The sequence below is a fragment of the Zalophus californianus genome, chromosome 11 (assembly GCF_009762305.2).
Source record: "Zalophus californianus isolate mZalCal1 chromosome 11, mZalCal1.pri.v2, whole genome shotgun sequence".
NCBI classification, from domain to species: domain Eukaryota; kingdom Metazoa; phylum Chordata; class Mammalia; order Carnivora; family Otariidae; genus Zalophus; species Zalophus californianus.
In genome coordinates, this window is record NC_045605.1 from 74,086,910 (window position 1) to 74,102,908 (window position 15,999).

General features: G+C 44.7%; 1 protein-coding gene across 10 annotated transcripts in view; it reads left to right on the plus strand.

The window, feature by feature from the left end:
• NAV2 (neuron navigator 2) overlaps positions 1-15,999 on the plus strand; it is a 387,753-nt gene that overhangs the window by 177,305 nt on the left and 194,449 nt on the right. For all 10 annotated transcript variants that reach the window (XR_003517395.1, XM_027579102.2, XM_027579093.2 and 7 more), the window contains one exon: positions 2,347-2,516. Coding sequence is in view for 9 of the 10 variants with exons in the window: in XM_027579102.2 (XP_027434903.1) it covers positions 2,347-2,516 (170 nt within the window). In the remaining variant the exon portion in view is untranslated. The remainder of the gene's footprint in view (positions 1-2,346; positions 2,517-15,999) is intronic.

Consider the following 15,999-nt stretch of genomic DNA (forward strand, 5'->3'; position numbering starts at 1 on the left):
AGAGGATGGGAAGGGGAACTCACATGCACTGAGTACTTAGAATAGGCCAGACATTAAGCCCTGTTCCAAATGAACAACTATCCTATTGGGTAGTTGATTATTATTCCAAAGTTATCTGATATGGAACATAAATCTTAGAGAGATTATAATATACTGGTCCAGTGTCATGTGTATGGAAAAAGCCCATATTTTGTTCATTATCCCACACTACTCATCCAAGAGAAAAAGGAAGATGAACTTTATATTTTTAGTCAGCCTATGCAATTCAAGGTTGTACTCATCCCATCCGATGCTTTGGTCAATCTTCTTTCTATAAAGGCCACGAATGCCCTGAAAAGTCTGTGGTCCAGCCCTGGGTCAGGGCAGTGGGGGCTCTTCAGCAGCTCTGAAAGGAGTGTGTCTTTTCCCTTCTTGTTGCTTTTTGCTTCCCTAGTCCTTGCAAATTCCCTACCGAAGAAGAATGCTACGGCCTTTTACCCTGTGCCACTTCATGCGGTTGCTGTGGCATCATCTTGGAACAAGTCTATAATCCTTTTCCAGGCCTGTCTGTGGGCATGAAGACTCCTGTAGACTATAGCTGGGTTAAAGGAGTCCAGCCCAAAGGACTCCATGTCTGCACCTGCAGAAGCTCTACCATTAGCTGGGAGTACTCCACTAAAAATGACTTGGAGGGCTTGCTGGATGCTGTTTGTATTCAAAGCAGAACCAAGAGGTACCAAGGTCCTATTGCTGGACCTCCTCATTCAGTTGTGCTGGCCACATCTGGTACCTGAATATAGACCCTGGCACTGCTGGTTTTATACCCCACTCTCTGTCTGTCTTTACGGGGTGAACATTTTCTCCAAGCAAGATGGGGTAAATTAACAGAGGGGCGAATCGTCCTAGTGCAGTGGAAAGTGCACTTGCCTCTCTGCCACTTGTGGGGGAGAACTCACCCCCTTCCTTGTCGCCTAGTTCCCAGTCAGGGAATTGGGCCACCTTCTTCTTAACTGTATAAATTTTACAGTGCTCTCACAACCAGCTCATGTTCTCTGTTTACTCTACAAACCATCTTTCTTGCTCAGCCAGCAAGAAAATGTTTAAAGTGATTGCCTGCTTATATGTAAAATGCTTCCAGACTGCAGACCTCTTTGGTGCTCACAGATTTGCATGGGAAGAGAAAGTTTAAAGCTTTATGAGTTGAAAGTTCAGACTTATCACTAGATCTAATGCTAGTCAGCGGAAGTTCCAGTGGCTTTTAAACAGTTAAGTGGGTTTTAGCTGAAAGATATAACTATTTCATTATTTATTCATCTTTCAACTTTTAATGATTAGAAACAGCCTGCTTAGTAGTCTCTGAACCAAAGTTCCTGATCTGGGGAGTCTTACCCTTAACTCTTGGGGGAGGAGGCCATAATATCTTTAGACATATTACAAAGATGTCTGCTACCTTTATTTCCCAAACCACCCCAACTGAGTTACTTTATTTAAAGAGAAAGTGTATGTTTGTCTTTAGGTTAATAGTTTCCTGCTGGTTCTACAGAAAGAACGTATGATTTTATCCATCTACTGTGCAGAGAAGCTGGGCTTCAGCCTCTAAGTAATGCCTATGGAGACAAGTTGCCAGGTGTTGAAGGAAAATGTATGTTTCAACACATGTTTTCATCCAGGCCATAAGTTTTTTCATTGTAGTTGTATTGGGTTCTGAGTGCTAGCAGGTCTCTTTCTGACCATTATAAATTACATCATTTTCTTGACACAACAACCCCGGATTATGACAAACACCATATTAATACCTACCAAAAGAGATGCACACATAATAGGGTAAAAAAGCTTAGAGGTGTTTTTTCTAATATTTTATTTATTTGAGAGAGAGATAGCAAGAGCAGGAACACAAACAGGGGGAGTGAGAGAAGGAGAAGCAGACACCCGCCGAGGTGGGAGCCTGATGCGGGGCTCGATCCCAGGACCCTGGGATCAGGACCTGAGTTGAAGACAGACGCTTAATGACTGAGCCACCCAGGCCCCCCAAAAAGCTTAGAGTCTTAATTGGCCTTTATGTTTCACACTTTATAGAATTAGAGTTGACATGGTTTGGCCCTATTGAAAAGTAAAATTACTCATCCAAGAGAAAAAGGAAGTTCTCTTTGCTCAAAGGAAAACTCAAGTTTTGCTGTTGGACTTTGCTGGGGTCATTAGTAGCCTAGATGTTTGTAGTGGTTCCACTAAATCTTTTGACTGGCAAACCTCCACAGGCCCAATGTCTTGAATGGTTTCCTTTACCTCCTGCATGGTTGCAGTTCCTTATTCTGAGACACGGCTGTTCTCCTAAGACTGAGTCATTATTCTGTTGCTTTTGCATTTTAGGCTTCCGGGTCCTACCGCAAGGGTATCCACTGCAGGCAGCGAAGCCAAAACACGTGGAGGGTCAGCCACTGCTAACAACCGACGCAGCCAGAGCTTTAACAACTATGACAAGTCCAAACCAGTCACCTCCCCACTTCCACCACCACCACCACCAAGCAGCCACGAGAAAGGTAAGTCAACTTCTTGATGGTCCTTTTTGGCATCTTCCTTTACAGCAGATCCAGTTGCTTTGGGTGAGTTTGGTCAGGGTTGGGAGCAGGGTGCAAATAGGATGGTGGGCATGGGCCACAGGATATACTTGGCTGGCAGGAACTTTGTTAGCAGAGGCATTAATAAAATGGGGGAAATATGTTCATAGTTGCTAGCAGGAATACCTGTATTTGTTTCAGTGGGGGCCCAGAAGACACCTGATTACAGAGAGAAGCGATCTAGCATTTACAATTTGAAAATAAACTTTCATAGAATGTACTCTGTATGGTAGATGGTTTTCCAGAAATGCAGGCTTCTTGGAGGGTGCATTGTGTGAACTGATAAGATTTTTACCCATCAAAAGTGATACAAGGGGAGTTAAAAAGAAGGGGGTTTTCACCCTTCGAAAAAGACATGTGGGTCGGCCAAATGAATATCTTGGCTACATATAAGGAATATACAACATTATTCTTGGTGTTCTGATGATGTAACTTTTACCAAAAGAGGATATAACTGTTTGCTATACATAGCCCTGAGATTTTAGGATGCGGGGAAAAGGTGAGTAGCACTGTGGGGGGCTATTGCACAGAAGGTAGTGAAACAAACCTTTGCTCGCTTCAGTCTGTGTCCTGTGGGACATTGGAGAAAACTGAGTCAGCTTAGAAGATTTTACGGTAGGAGGCAGAGTCCTCCTTCATTCCTCCCAGGCAAAGGGGTCTAGACTTCTTGGCGGGGGGACATGCTCAGATCTCTTGAAAGCATTTTCTACCTGGTAGGATTTGTCCTAGATGTGTCTCTTACTCTCCCGAGACCCAAGAGAGCTGCCTCGCACTCCCTGAAGTGCTCCAGGAGCCTGGACAGCCCTCCCACTGTGAATGAGGTCAGAGCCTCCCTGACCTACCCCTCTAGCCCAGGATGACTTGGAGCTGGGTTTCTGCCCTACCCCCACCTAGAATACTTGAGAAAATATGAAGGAAACTTTTGTATGGTTGACATATATATGGCAGAAGGTTTTGCCTACAGGGTGTTGGAAACTCTGCAGCTAGCAGTAGGATGTCTCAACCAGTCAAGATTCTTTGTGATCCAGCCCTTGGCTTCTGCCTTAAGAAAATCATTTTTCTTCTTCTCTCTTTCCCCCTCTTCCCCTCCCCTCCTTTTCTTTTCTTCAACCATACCCAAGCATGTTTTCAAAAATGTGTTCTTTTCAAAAGTGTGTTCTTTTTAAAAGTGTGTCTAAATTGCAAAAATAATATATGCTTGTAAAATGGTACAAGTACCTATCAAATAAAAGTTCTCCTTTACATGCTCCCTGAAGGATACTAATATAAACCGTCCTATGTATATTCTTCTGGAACTAATTTCACAATATATTTACACACGCACGCGCACGCACAATATATATAGAAAGGTGTTTTATATAAATAAATAAGAACTACATTTTATTGAGTACCTCCTGTGTGCCTCACTGAATCCCCCAACAAGCTATGTTGTTATCCCCATCTTACAAAGGATAGACTCAGGCAAAGAGAGGTTAAATACTTGCTGAGGCCACACCAGAGATGGTGAGAGGTAGAGTTGGACCTGAACCCAGGCACCTTGGTTCCAGAACCATGATTAATACTGTGCTTTTCCTGCAAGCAGAAAAGAAATGCTCAAAGCCTTGCCCATTGAAGGTTGGAGACGTGCAGGTTGAGCAAGACGGGGGAGCTAAGAAGATCGGGGCGGGGGGCAACCTGTGTAGAGCCCTCTGCTGGGCCATTCCGTCCTTGTCCCATGGTCATCTGGGGAGAAGTTGTCACAAAAATGTCTGAAGGATGGATGTGAGACCAATATCCAAAAGACTGAGAGAAGAGAGAAAAGCTCCTCATGGATAGAACTGATAGGGGAGGATGAAGGGTTGGTAGCTGGAATGTTGTCCCAGAGCCTAGCACAGATACAGGGCCACTCAGGCAGCCCACCAGGTGCTGGGACGGCCACCAGTCTGCCCCTGTCCTGGGCACGGGCTGTCATGTGCACACTGAGCAGCCAGGGAGCCACAAGCCTGTCAAGGACGGCAGCTGCGAATTCTAATGGAGGCATTGCCCCAGGGAAGGACTGTTGGGTCGGAAGAAAGAGAAATCAGACTTATTTATTGAGCAGGTGTTATTTGCCAGGGACTTTGATTGTCACTGTGTTACTTGATCTTCACAAACATTCTGTGTGGTAAATATTATTAACCCAGTTTTATAGGTAAATGGAGCTGAGATTTACTCACTTACCACCCCGCCCCCCGCCCCCTGGTAATTGAGCCCTGGAATTCATATCGAGGTTCGACTTCTGGATTTGAACTCTCGCTCTGTCCTGTCCCCTGGGAAGTCTACAGTGAGGATCAATTTTGTGATCTGTGACTCTCAGAAAATCTGCTGAGGATTCGCTTTTGAAAGGATAAAAATAACCGACTGGGTTTCCAGGTGCACCAAAGTAGATGCATTTTCCCCTCTCAATCCTGGAGAGCTTAGGCAAAGCAGGCATGCGGCAGACCCAGGTATTTTTTATAGTAACAATTCACCACCATCCAGAGGTAAAGGGACAGTTCAATTTTACCTTCAGGGGCTTTTATATTTACTCCTCCTTGCTCACCGTCCCTCTGTCCTCCGTTGAATCTGATCTTGATTGCTGCTTATGGGGTAGCCAGATCCAAGAAACATATGGTATGTGGGGAGAGAAGTAGCTCTACCACCTGGCCATGTGGGAGCCACAACAGGTTCTTGGATGCACAACATAGCATCCCTCATCTTGAGAAGTCTTGGAGAGATGTGCACTAGTGAGCAGAGAAATTGTAGCTCAGTGTGATTGGTGCTGTAGTGGAGGTAGGGACTGCTTTCAGTGAGTTAAAGTCCATGATGTGATCTCATGACCTGTCCTTCTAGAAGCTTTCTTGTGAGTCAGCCAAGCCCTGATGGCATCGTGTGCTGGCACTTCACTCTCAGGTAAACCAATTCATGTGCTTGTGTGTGTGACCCGATGGGCCAGAATTCTCCTTCTAGGAATTGATCTAATCACACCAGTAAGGGGAATGAGAAATTGAGTATTCTGTCAGTAAATGACAAAAATATTTCAACATTGAGTCCTGATTTTTTCAAAAGGATGAAGAGTAAAAGGAAATTGTATAACAGGCAACTTTTCCAAAGCCTGGAGCACTTAATTCTTTGTGAGCAAATACTAAAAGATTCCTCTTAAAATCACGCCCAAAGAGGCAAATGCCCTCCTTCCATGACCAAATTTAAAATTTAGTTCTGATCACACAGAACAGTCAACTGAGATGTGAAAACAGAAGAAAGGTAATAGATACATAAAATACTCCACAGTGAGAAAAAGTCTAGGGGCACACTCAATTTATGACCAAGTACATGGTTGATATATAAAACCCAGGAATGTCCCTGTAGAGCAACATAACCTATTCGTTTTCCCGAAGACTCACGTCTCAGATTTTGCCTGTGAGGTTTGGAGGAAAGTCTACAGATACTTAGCCTTTAGGAAAACCTGCTAGTTGTTGTGTAGTCGTCCCTGGCGTGGTTAGATTTGTCTTTGGCTTCGTTCTCTCGCTCCTGCGGGCGGCGGGCGGGCACGACCTTACCTGGCCTGCAGGATGTGATGAACAGGATCCCCCACGAAACATCTGTCGAGGGATGGCTTGGGAGCACGAACCCTCCTCACTTCCTCTTTTGGCTCCGAGTGGCCCTCAGGCTCCAGAGCAGAATCCCAGATTTTCGGGGAGAGGAAATAGCTGTCGTGTTCAACATTCGTGACATTATCTTTTCCTTCCATCCCCTCACGTACATCCTCTGCATGGGTTAGCGCTGCCAGAAATCTCCTACGTCTCTAAAGTGTTTGGTCCATCACGTGAATTTGAAATGTTTAGTATTCCTAAACTAAATTCTGTGCAAATGGAAGACGTTCTCTCCTGAGTGACAGGGTTTTCTTCATTTTGGAGAAAGCGTATCCTTATTATATTTTCATGATATAAATCATCCTGTAAAAAATTGTCAAACAACACAAATGTATTGAAAGAAAGGGAACTCTTCATAATCCCCGCCTCTCAGAATAAGCTACTGTTTATCACTTAGTTTATATTCTTCTGTACTTACTTTACGCATATACTATCACATTTTGATAAATTTTTCCTAGTGTTTGCTGAGTACTATTCTAAGGGCTTTATAAGAAATAATTTAATTCTTACAGGAGCTCTGTACATACACACTCACACACGCTCACACATGTTGTATAGGACTTAAAATCTTATAAATAAGATCAACAAATCATGGCCAGCCCTTTTACAGGTTTTTCTCTCTTTATAATAGTTGCAGAGTACTCCATTACATGAATTTACCTTCGTATTTGTAACTACTTTCATTTCGGTTACCTCTAATTTTTTGATATTATAAGTAGCACTGATATTAACATCCTCATGTCTTTTTTTGCATGTATGCACCATCTCAGTGGAATTGCTGCATAAAGGGTATACGCGTTACAGCTGTTTTAACATTGCCAAATTTTGCTTCCAGAAGGTTACACCTATGTCTGTTTCCATCAACAATGTGTGAGAGACTAGTTTCCCTACACACTTGACACCACGTCTGTTTTCACTCTCTTGGGCAAAAAATACTCTGTCTTTGAAATGAGGCAAATTACTTTAAGAAGCTGAAAGAACAAGATCATTTGCTTAAAAACTGGCCCTTTTTATTGACGCTTTGCTGTGAGTTACAACTAGTGACCTTGGCATAGTACAGAAAGCACTTGGGTTTGAGAGCAAGCTGCCTGCCAACTAGCGTGGCCTCACTCAATACGCTTAATTTCTCCAGGCCTCAGTTTCCCCTTGTCTAAAGTGAGTCTGAGGTCGTCTGTCACCTAGCCACCGTGAGGTGTGAATGCTTGCTTTCCCCGACCCTTTGGCCTTGGCTAGTGGGAACCCCACCAGTGCTTTCTGAGAGGTTCCCTCCCCTGGTCCTCATCCGGTGTCACTTTCTTCCTCTTGTTCACTCCAGCCTGTCATGGGTAGAAAAGAAGAGCCAGACATGGGTGGAGACAGAGTTTTATAGCCTTCAGCACTATGTCCTGTCTGGGTAACATTGGAGCCATTGATTTAGAATCTCTGTAAACTTGTCACTTTATGGTTGGTAAGCAAGTTATTTATCTGAGTTAATGACTGGGAGAGGTAACCGTGAAGAAGTTGCCCGTGGCCCACCGTTAGCCAGGATTCTGACCTAAAATCACAGATGGGATTAATGCAGTGGTCCAAGTTACACAGAAAAGAATACGGTTGGGTGCCTCCGTTTCCGGTTCTTTCTCTCATTTGTTCACTTTGTCCCTCCTTGTGTCCGGCATCGGGCTTGTCGTCATGACTGAGGGGACTGAGACAGAGTCTCAGCTTTCCCAGACTGTCGGCCTCAGGGGAGGGGTGGTGCTCACAAGTCCTAGAAGAGAGATATGCTCAAAGTCGTGAGGAAAAAGATGGGCTTAGCCAGGAAGGCTCCAGAAGGACTTGAGAGGAGTGATAGCATTTGCAGTGATATCCAGCTCCAGATTTTCGCGGAGAGAAAGAAAGGGGAAGGCTGGGAAGGATCGACTTATCCTACTGTTTGGGTCCAGGTGTTAATCTGACAGGACGTCTGCTGGGGTCTCTATGTTAATAAACTCATGTCCTATGGAGGACCTAGAGAGGGGAAATTTCTACGCGATCATTCCAGCGGTGGGGTAGGGCCTCTCTTGGCCATCCGGAGACCCCTGCCATTCCAGAGCTGTTATCTTGGGCCAAGGACAGCTCAGGTGCCTGTCCATACTCAGTAGGTGATAATCATCTCTGTCTGGCGATCGGCTGTGAGGTTGCCTTGAGCCTCTAAGCAGAAGCCATAATTGTCTGAGGGCTTAAAAAGGCAGCTTAAAGATTTGAACCAAGGACGTATCGCTGGATTTCAAGGAGTCTCTGGGGGATCATCTGGAAATGGAATTCAGTGAACTGTTAGATCAGCCACTGAGGCTATAGGCAGGCAGGGTGAATTAGAAGCTACCAAATTTAGGGACCTCACACATGGCACTAGAAGGAAAAAATAGCCTAGCAAGTGTTTGCAAAGTTGCGCTGGTCTCTTGGGCCAGAATATGGTTATCTGGGGAGGAAATGTTGAAGGCCCAACAATTAAAGAGAAAAGTGTTTACATTGAAGCAGACAACTGTGTTTGAGGTCTGGCCTTGCCACTTCCCACAAGTGTGGCTTTTTGGGCAAGTGCAGTGCTCACCAGGGCATCTGCTCAGGGTCCCCCTCAGAGGACCATCATAAGCCACATTTGGCACTGTCCTGCTCAGGATATAGACAGGAATCGCAGCTGGCTGGCAGCGCAGGAAAGTGTCTCTCTTCCATAGAGATGGTCCTGTTTACAGCGGTCCCCATAGTCATCCAGGTGCTGTGGCTGCCCCCTCCCACGTAAGGGACCACCGAGGTGTGAGGGTATAAGACTCACACAAAGCAGGTGCAAGAGTCGCTGTAGCTTAAAAGCACACGCCCCCATGGGAGCCATTATCTCTTGTAAAAGCACCATATGCATAACTCCTAGGGTTCCCGCAAGGATTAGGCCTGATTAGTAGTCAGTACTTGGCGAAACCCAAAATGATGGTGTCCTCCAAGAGGTATTTATACTTCATTTATAGCTCTTCCCAGTCCAGATGTGGTTTAACTATCAAGGGTCATTTTTACCATGAGCAGTGTTGCTTAGTAACATAGCTGACATTCTATCTTTATCAAGTTTCCAGGGGAACAGAGTTACAAGGTTAACCGAAGGCTAAATTCTCATGCAGAAGGGGAAAAGATTTTGTTAATCCTTTTCCAGCAGTAGGTCAGCTCACCTCTCAGACATTGAGTTTATCTCTCTGTGAGGTGGCATCAGGCTGCCCTAGCCCAAATGATGGTAGAGAGTCAGATGTGAAATATTCTCTCTAATTTTTTATATAGCACAATTCATATGTTTTGTCCTTGTTGCCTCTACTGAGTGTGGACATCACTATGAAATATTATGACTTACTGTTTCCTGATAGCTGGAGTTTATTGACATTGTGGGTTTCATTTGCACAGTGTGAAAAAATTGCCAGGTTCTGATTTTTCAAAATACCGTATAGTCAGTTCATTTGCTGTTAATGGTGCCCTTTCACAAGTCGGCAGGTGGAGGTTAATGGCTTCTGCAGAAAGGCAAGTTTCATTTTTTTAGTTTTCATTTCACACCAGTTTCCTTTTGCTTTGAGCCAAGTATTGATATTGTCTAACTGAACAGATGAAAAGTCCTAAAACACATGGTTTTGGGTCTCCCAAATAATGCCTCAAACAGTAACATTGTTCCACTCCGACACAGTGTCTGCAAATTGCCCATGTGCAATCCAAGAGGGGACAGCATGGTGGGTCTCTGTTAAGTCTAAAGCGTGCAGCTTAAGTCCCACAATCTGGTGGGACAGTACACTCAAGACTCTGGACGGTGGTTTCTCAAGGTGTGATTAACGGACCATCGACACCAGCATCCTTTGTGGTAATTGCTAGAAACACAAATCCTGAGGCTTTGTAAACCTAGTCCTTCTAAGTCAGACTTCTGAATGAGAGCCTGGAAATCTACATTTTGTACCCCTGATATTCTTAGAGCACTGAAGTCTGAGCACCCCTCTCCTAGGAGGCCTTCGGGGTCACCTTTGAAAGGGCATGCTGCCTTCCGCTTGTCCTTCTGTTCTCAGCCACCACTTTGGAGTGTGTTGCTATGGGGAATGGAGTTAATGTGGTAAGATACCCAGACTAATGCCTGGCATACAGCAGGAGCTCAGTAAATAGGAAACCACTTAAATCTGTTTTGTTGTACCTATATTTAAAATTATTCTCAGAGCCAGTAACTTATACTGTTAACTACCCAGGCGCCCTTCTTATTGTAATTTTTTTTTAATTTCAATATTACTTCATTTCAATTGAGCTAATAGAAAACAGGGAAAAGGATTTTGATCTCATATTTAGCCTGGAAATATGAAAAAGGGAGCATCGCTGTGGGGTCTAGATACAGTAGCAGAGGTACCGTGCGATGCAGGGAAGTGCTTGAAGGGGAAAGTCAGCGCACCCTCTCTCTGATTGGACGGTCACTTTCTGGCTCTCTCTCTGCTTGGCACTTGAAGAGCCTGATGTTACTTTATAAGAGCGCTATCCTATTCGGAGGAAGGATGAACACTGGTAAAGCTTCCTAGCCATACTCCATCCTAGCTGTTGTCCTTAACCTGTAGCATTAAATTGAAGTCAGACAGGAAGGTGAAAGAAATGGTATCTGATACAGTCTCTCTGGCCACCTTTGGGAACCATTTTCTTGATCTACTGTGTAATTCAGAAGAGCCTTCAGAGGAGGAGATGCATCAGTCCTTCTAATGTAGGAAACTAATAACCTTTAATGCTAAGGCCACCTTTCTCGCAGAGAGGAATAAGGATATAACCATGTTTGCTTTCTTCTACATGTGGATGTGTTTCAAAGCCAATGTGTGGGCTTGTGGTTCTGCTGTATATCCTGTTTCTAAAATACAATAAACCTGGCTTAATGTAAGAGGAAGAATGAGTAGAGAAAAGGAGAGAGAAAACAAGCTATTTCGGAAGCTGAAATATCTATTTGATTGGTTTGTGTCAGGAATAGAAAATGCCTACCACAGTAAAAAACCTCGACCCAGTGCATATGTATTATTGATGGATTGGTTTGTGTCAGGAATAGAAAATGCCTCGTTGATGTTCATCCGATCTTCAGGGAATAAATCTCAACACTTCTTTGGCTTCCATCTTCATCACATGTACATGAATTCAGTCTAATTTCAAGGATCATTGGTAGGGGAAAGTATTTATGTTTCTGAGGGCTTTCATCATTTTTACCCAGGTATCATCTGTGGTCAGGGTTTAGTTGTCACTCATGTAAATGGTGTTTTAAATATTTAAGTATTTGACAGAGTTTATGAGCACAGAAGATACATACGTTTTGGGATAAATGGAATTACCTTTTTTCTGAGCGCATATGGCCCCTATTCACAACGCACAGAACGAAGACTCTTCTGTTCAAATGGACAAGATCAGAATGCTGGTCAGAACAAGGGGAGAGCTCCTGAACAATAAAACTTGACAGCTAGTGTAGCTGCAACAACTTGACAGGGAGTTGCTTGTGCATGCATGCATGGCCCCTCTCTTTGTTGAGGACTTGGCATTCTCAGGCTTAAATGAACCTAATGGATAAAATGCATGTTTCTCCACTACAGCCTGCCTTCACCATTCTGTCAGTGTCTATTTTGTCAGGATACCAACACATAACACATATGCCAGGGAACCTGTCTTCTCCTGATGAGAATGACAAATGAGAGGGTCCAACACAGAATATTTGTTTCCAAGATAACGGTCACAAGACAGCCACATCAGGGGAAGAGTGATGCACAGGCCATCTGCAGGCATCGGGCTGTTAATGGTCATGCTGCAGAGTGGTTTGTGCCAAGGCCCTGTGGTCACGGTTTGCATTCTTAGTGTCCTAGGAGCTCCTGTCATGAATTCTTAGCTGCAGCCATGCTGATTCATGTGATTAGCAAGGCTCCCCGAACTTTGTGGATATTCCACAGATACTAGCTGCTGACGGAAATAGGTGACCTGGCCTACTTCCGTCCTAAGAGCAAAGGTAAAGAAGGCCCCTCAACACCTAATGCTCCCTTTGCCTTTTTCAAAAGGAGAAAATCACAGCATTTTTATGAAATGTGAAACGGAGTGGGGAATCAATGACCTATAATAACTCATCATGGGTAAAGCAGTTTAAAAAAAAAAAAAAAAAAAACTTTGGCTCAGGACAGCCCAGACATTGAGTCTCTGCTGCCCCCTACTGCCCATGTTGTGTATATGGTGTCTCTGGGGTAGACTTGATTTCCAGCCTGACATTCTCAGGGCCCTCTGTTGGGGAGGATGATGACTTGAGATTGTCCAACTGTTCTCTCCCAGACAGGGTCTCCCCACATTTGTTTCCTCGATTTGAAAGAATGCATGTGGGTGGAAGAAAACCCACGTTGTGGGCACGATCAGATTCACGCGGCGTCGTGAAGAACTGACAGCAGGCCTGAGCTAAAATCATCTCCGCAGGGCCGTCGATCCCCTCCCTTCAGCAGCCACCAGCTGGAGGATTTAAGAATCTGGTTTAGCCCTGAGAATAAGGATCTATGAAGGCACTAGTTGATTTCTGCTGCAAAAAAAATTCTAGGAATATGTGAGTCTGCCTCCTTATTATGCATTCTTGTACTTGGAACTCGGTCTTTCATCTATTTAGCACATTATTGGGTGCCTTCTGTATCTTCAGCATCATGCCAGTCGCTAAATACTCAAAAGCGAAAAAATCGATCATCGATCATCATTTTTGCCCTCATGGCACTTGGAGTCTGGTGTCAGAGACTCATAGGAAACCACAAATGATCTCATGAGCTTTTGTATTAACTGCTTTTAAGAAGAAGACTAGGTGCTATGAGGGAGCATAAAGGAGACATGAAGCCAGTTCTGTGGATGAGGTAGAAGCTCATCGGGGTGAGACCCAGAGACGAAATCTTCAGGGGTCCCCTATGCACAGAACACCCACTCTCTCACACAGTGGTGAGAAACAAAGGATATCTAGGAAAGAGTTTTATCGACAGAGATCAGTTTCCTTTTAGAAATAGAAATCGTGGGGCGCCTGGGTGGCTCAGTCGTTAAGCACCTGCCTTCGGCTCAGGTCATGATCCCAGGGTCCTGGGATCGAGCCCCACATCGGGCTCCCTGCTCAGCGGGAAGCCTGCTTCTCCCTCTCCCACTCCCCCTGCTTGTGTTCCCTCTCTCACTATGTCTCTCTCTGTCAAATAGATAAAATCTTTTTTAAAAATTAAAAAAAAAATCTATATCCTGGGCCAGCTTTCTCTCTCTCTCTGTCTCTCTCTCTCTCCCACCCCCCTTGGTCACAGAGAGGAGAACTAAAAAATAACAGGGACTCTAAATTTTCCTGCATATTTAAAAAAAGAACTTATTCACCTTTGTCTTCTCACTGTTGAACAGGGCCTCATGGGAGTAGGGAGTTTCCTGAGCCTCATAGAAACAGAAACAGAGGCTGGATCATCACTCACGGAAGTTACTAAAGGTGGAGTTTCCTATATTAGCAAGTAGACTGGGATAGATGTCCTCTAAAATCCCTTGCAGATAGAGGATTTGATTATCCTAGGCAAAGGGTGGAGTTGGTATGATTTTACTGGGTTCTGGAAAGGCCTGGTAATGACGCCTATCCCTCATAGTTGATTAGAGTTCCCAGAGGCTCACCTTTGGATTAGTTCCTTTGCAGGTATTCATTCACTCCAAAAATGCGCCTTATTCCAGATGGTGCTGCTTTCATTCTAGGGTTCACCTCTGTGCTGAACAAAAGAAGTGGCATTTTATGTAGATACTGGCCTGTGTACAGTTTGTGATGACTTCCTTTCCTCCATTCACATAGTTAGGGAAGATTTCTCCTCTAACTTCAGATGAGTTGTCTAGAAGTTGCCCAGCTCATACTCTGAGGCCATCAAGGAGGCCACAGGCAAGGATTTCTGGCCAGGTAAAAGCAGTGGCTCCTGGGTGAGAAGTTATTCATGGGTGGCTTCAGCCATTGAACACTTGGATTCTTTTCCTTGTCCTCTCCTGAGAAGAGTCAGATATAAATATCTTAAGGCAGAATTATTTCTATAAATCTATTTTACATACATGCTGTAGGGGGCAGCATTCATTAAGAAAAGGCAGGGGACAGCCCATAGAAGAGAGGAAATGTTTAGACCTTATAGGGAAGAAACTGGGCCCCACTTGTAGAGATTTCTGTGCACCAGAGATGCTCATTCTCTTGCGTTCTTCATATATGGATGAGGTTCCGGCCCTTTGGTAATAACACTCCTTAGGGGGCCAGGATCACTTTGCCTCATACGAAATTTATTTGGTCTGGAGTCCATACCAGTGAGCACCTCTGCAGGAGAGTGGCTTTTCTACATTGGACGTTATGTGCTAGGGCGCAGATGCCTACCGTTATCACCTGACGCCAGGCTTGTGTTCTTTTAGCCATGTTCTGAGCCATTGTGGTCTACCCACCCTCCAATCAAAAATAGTGACTATTTCCCCCAGAACTGCTTCAAACCAGTTACTGCCCAGGAAATCGTAAATAATAGTGAAACTTGTGGGAGCTAACCTTTTTCTGGATCTTCCAGGCTTGAGAAAGTTGGTGAAGCAGGTTGTGACTTACTGACCTCTATCTCCCCAGGCCCTAAAAATTATGGTTTGAAATAATAGCCATCTATACACAAGCCTACAGGTTGACGGGACCGTTCTGCTGAGGTATGCCGGGCTCGGGTGATCTCACTTGGGTTGGCTCATGCATCTGCGGTCATCTGGGTGTCTGCTGGATGCTGGCTAGTGTGTACTGCCCTCAGCAGAGATTGTCCCCGCTTCTCTACCCTATCTTTGATCCTCCAGCAGGCCAGTCCAGGCTGTCCTCATGGTGGATGAGTTCTGAGACAGAGGGCTAAGTGCACAGCCCTTTGAAGCCTAAGCTCTGGAAAGAGATAATTGGTTCTCTTTGCTGAATTCTGTTGGCCAGAGCAAGTCACACGGCCCGGCGAGGTACATTGAGGGATGAGCTCAGAGCCACGTTGCAGAGTGTATGTGATACCGAGATGGTGGGCACTCGGGCAGTGTTTGCAATCGACCTACCACAGTAAAAAACCTCGACCCAGTGCATATGTATTATTGATGGATTGGTTTTACTTGCCAGGGTCATAGTCCATTTTCATGGAATTCCATGAAAATGAGACTCATACTCTGAGCTCATTCATAAAAGGTAGGCCAAGACACACTTGTTTCCTACAAGTATGGGGGTGTGCAGCTCTGCCAGCTCTCAGTGTGGTGAATGGCTGAAGGATCCTTGCTTTCTCCAGCCCCACAGAAGGTCTCTGAATAGCACACAACGAGCCCCATTGCTCTCTGAGGCCCCCTCTAGCCAAGCTAGGAACCGCCTGTGACAGTAGCATCATGCAGGATAGGACTAGCTCTCTCTGTCAGCCCATTCTCAGGTCTCTGGGGTCCTTGGCCTTCAGATACCCATGCTCTTCCGCTTTTTCTTTTCTGTGCTAACGGGTACAAGTTGTGTGATGAAGGTCTGAAGGCCATACTGGGGCTCAGGACGCCAGGGATCTGTTCCCAGCAATTCATTTGATGGCCATGTGACTTCGATGGTGTGAGTTTAACATCTCTGAACTTCCAATTCCTTGGCTCTAAAATGGAAGTGAGAGTAGCACTGACCTCATGCAGTTACTGTGAGGATTATATGAGATGAAACATATGGGGGAAAACCCCTGAATTATGTATGTCATGTATGTTGAATGCATGAATTAATTCATGAGTGTGCACAGTCTAAAATGACATCTTAC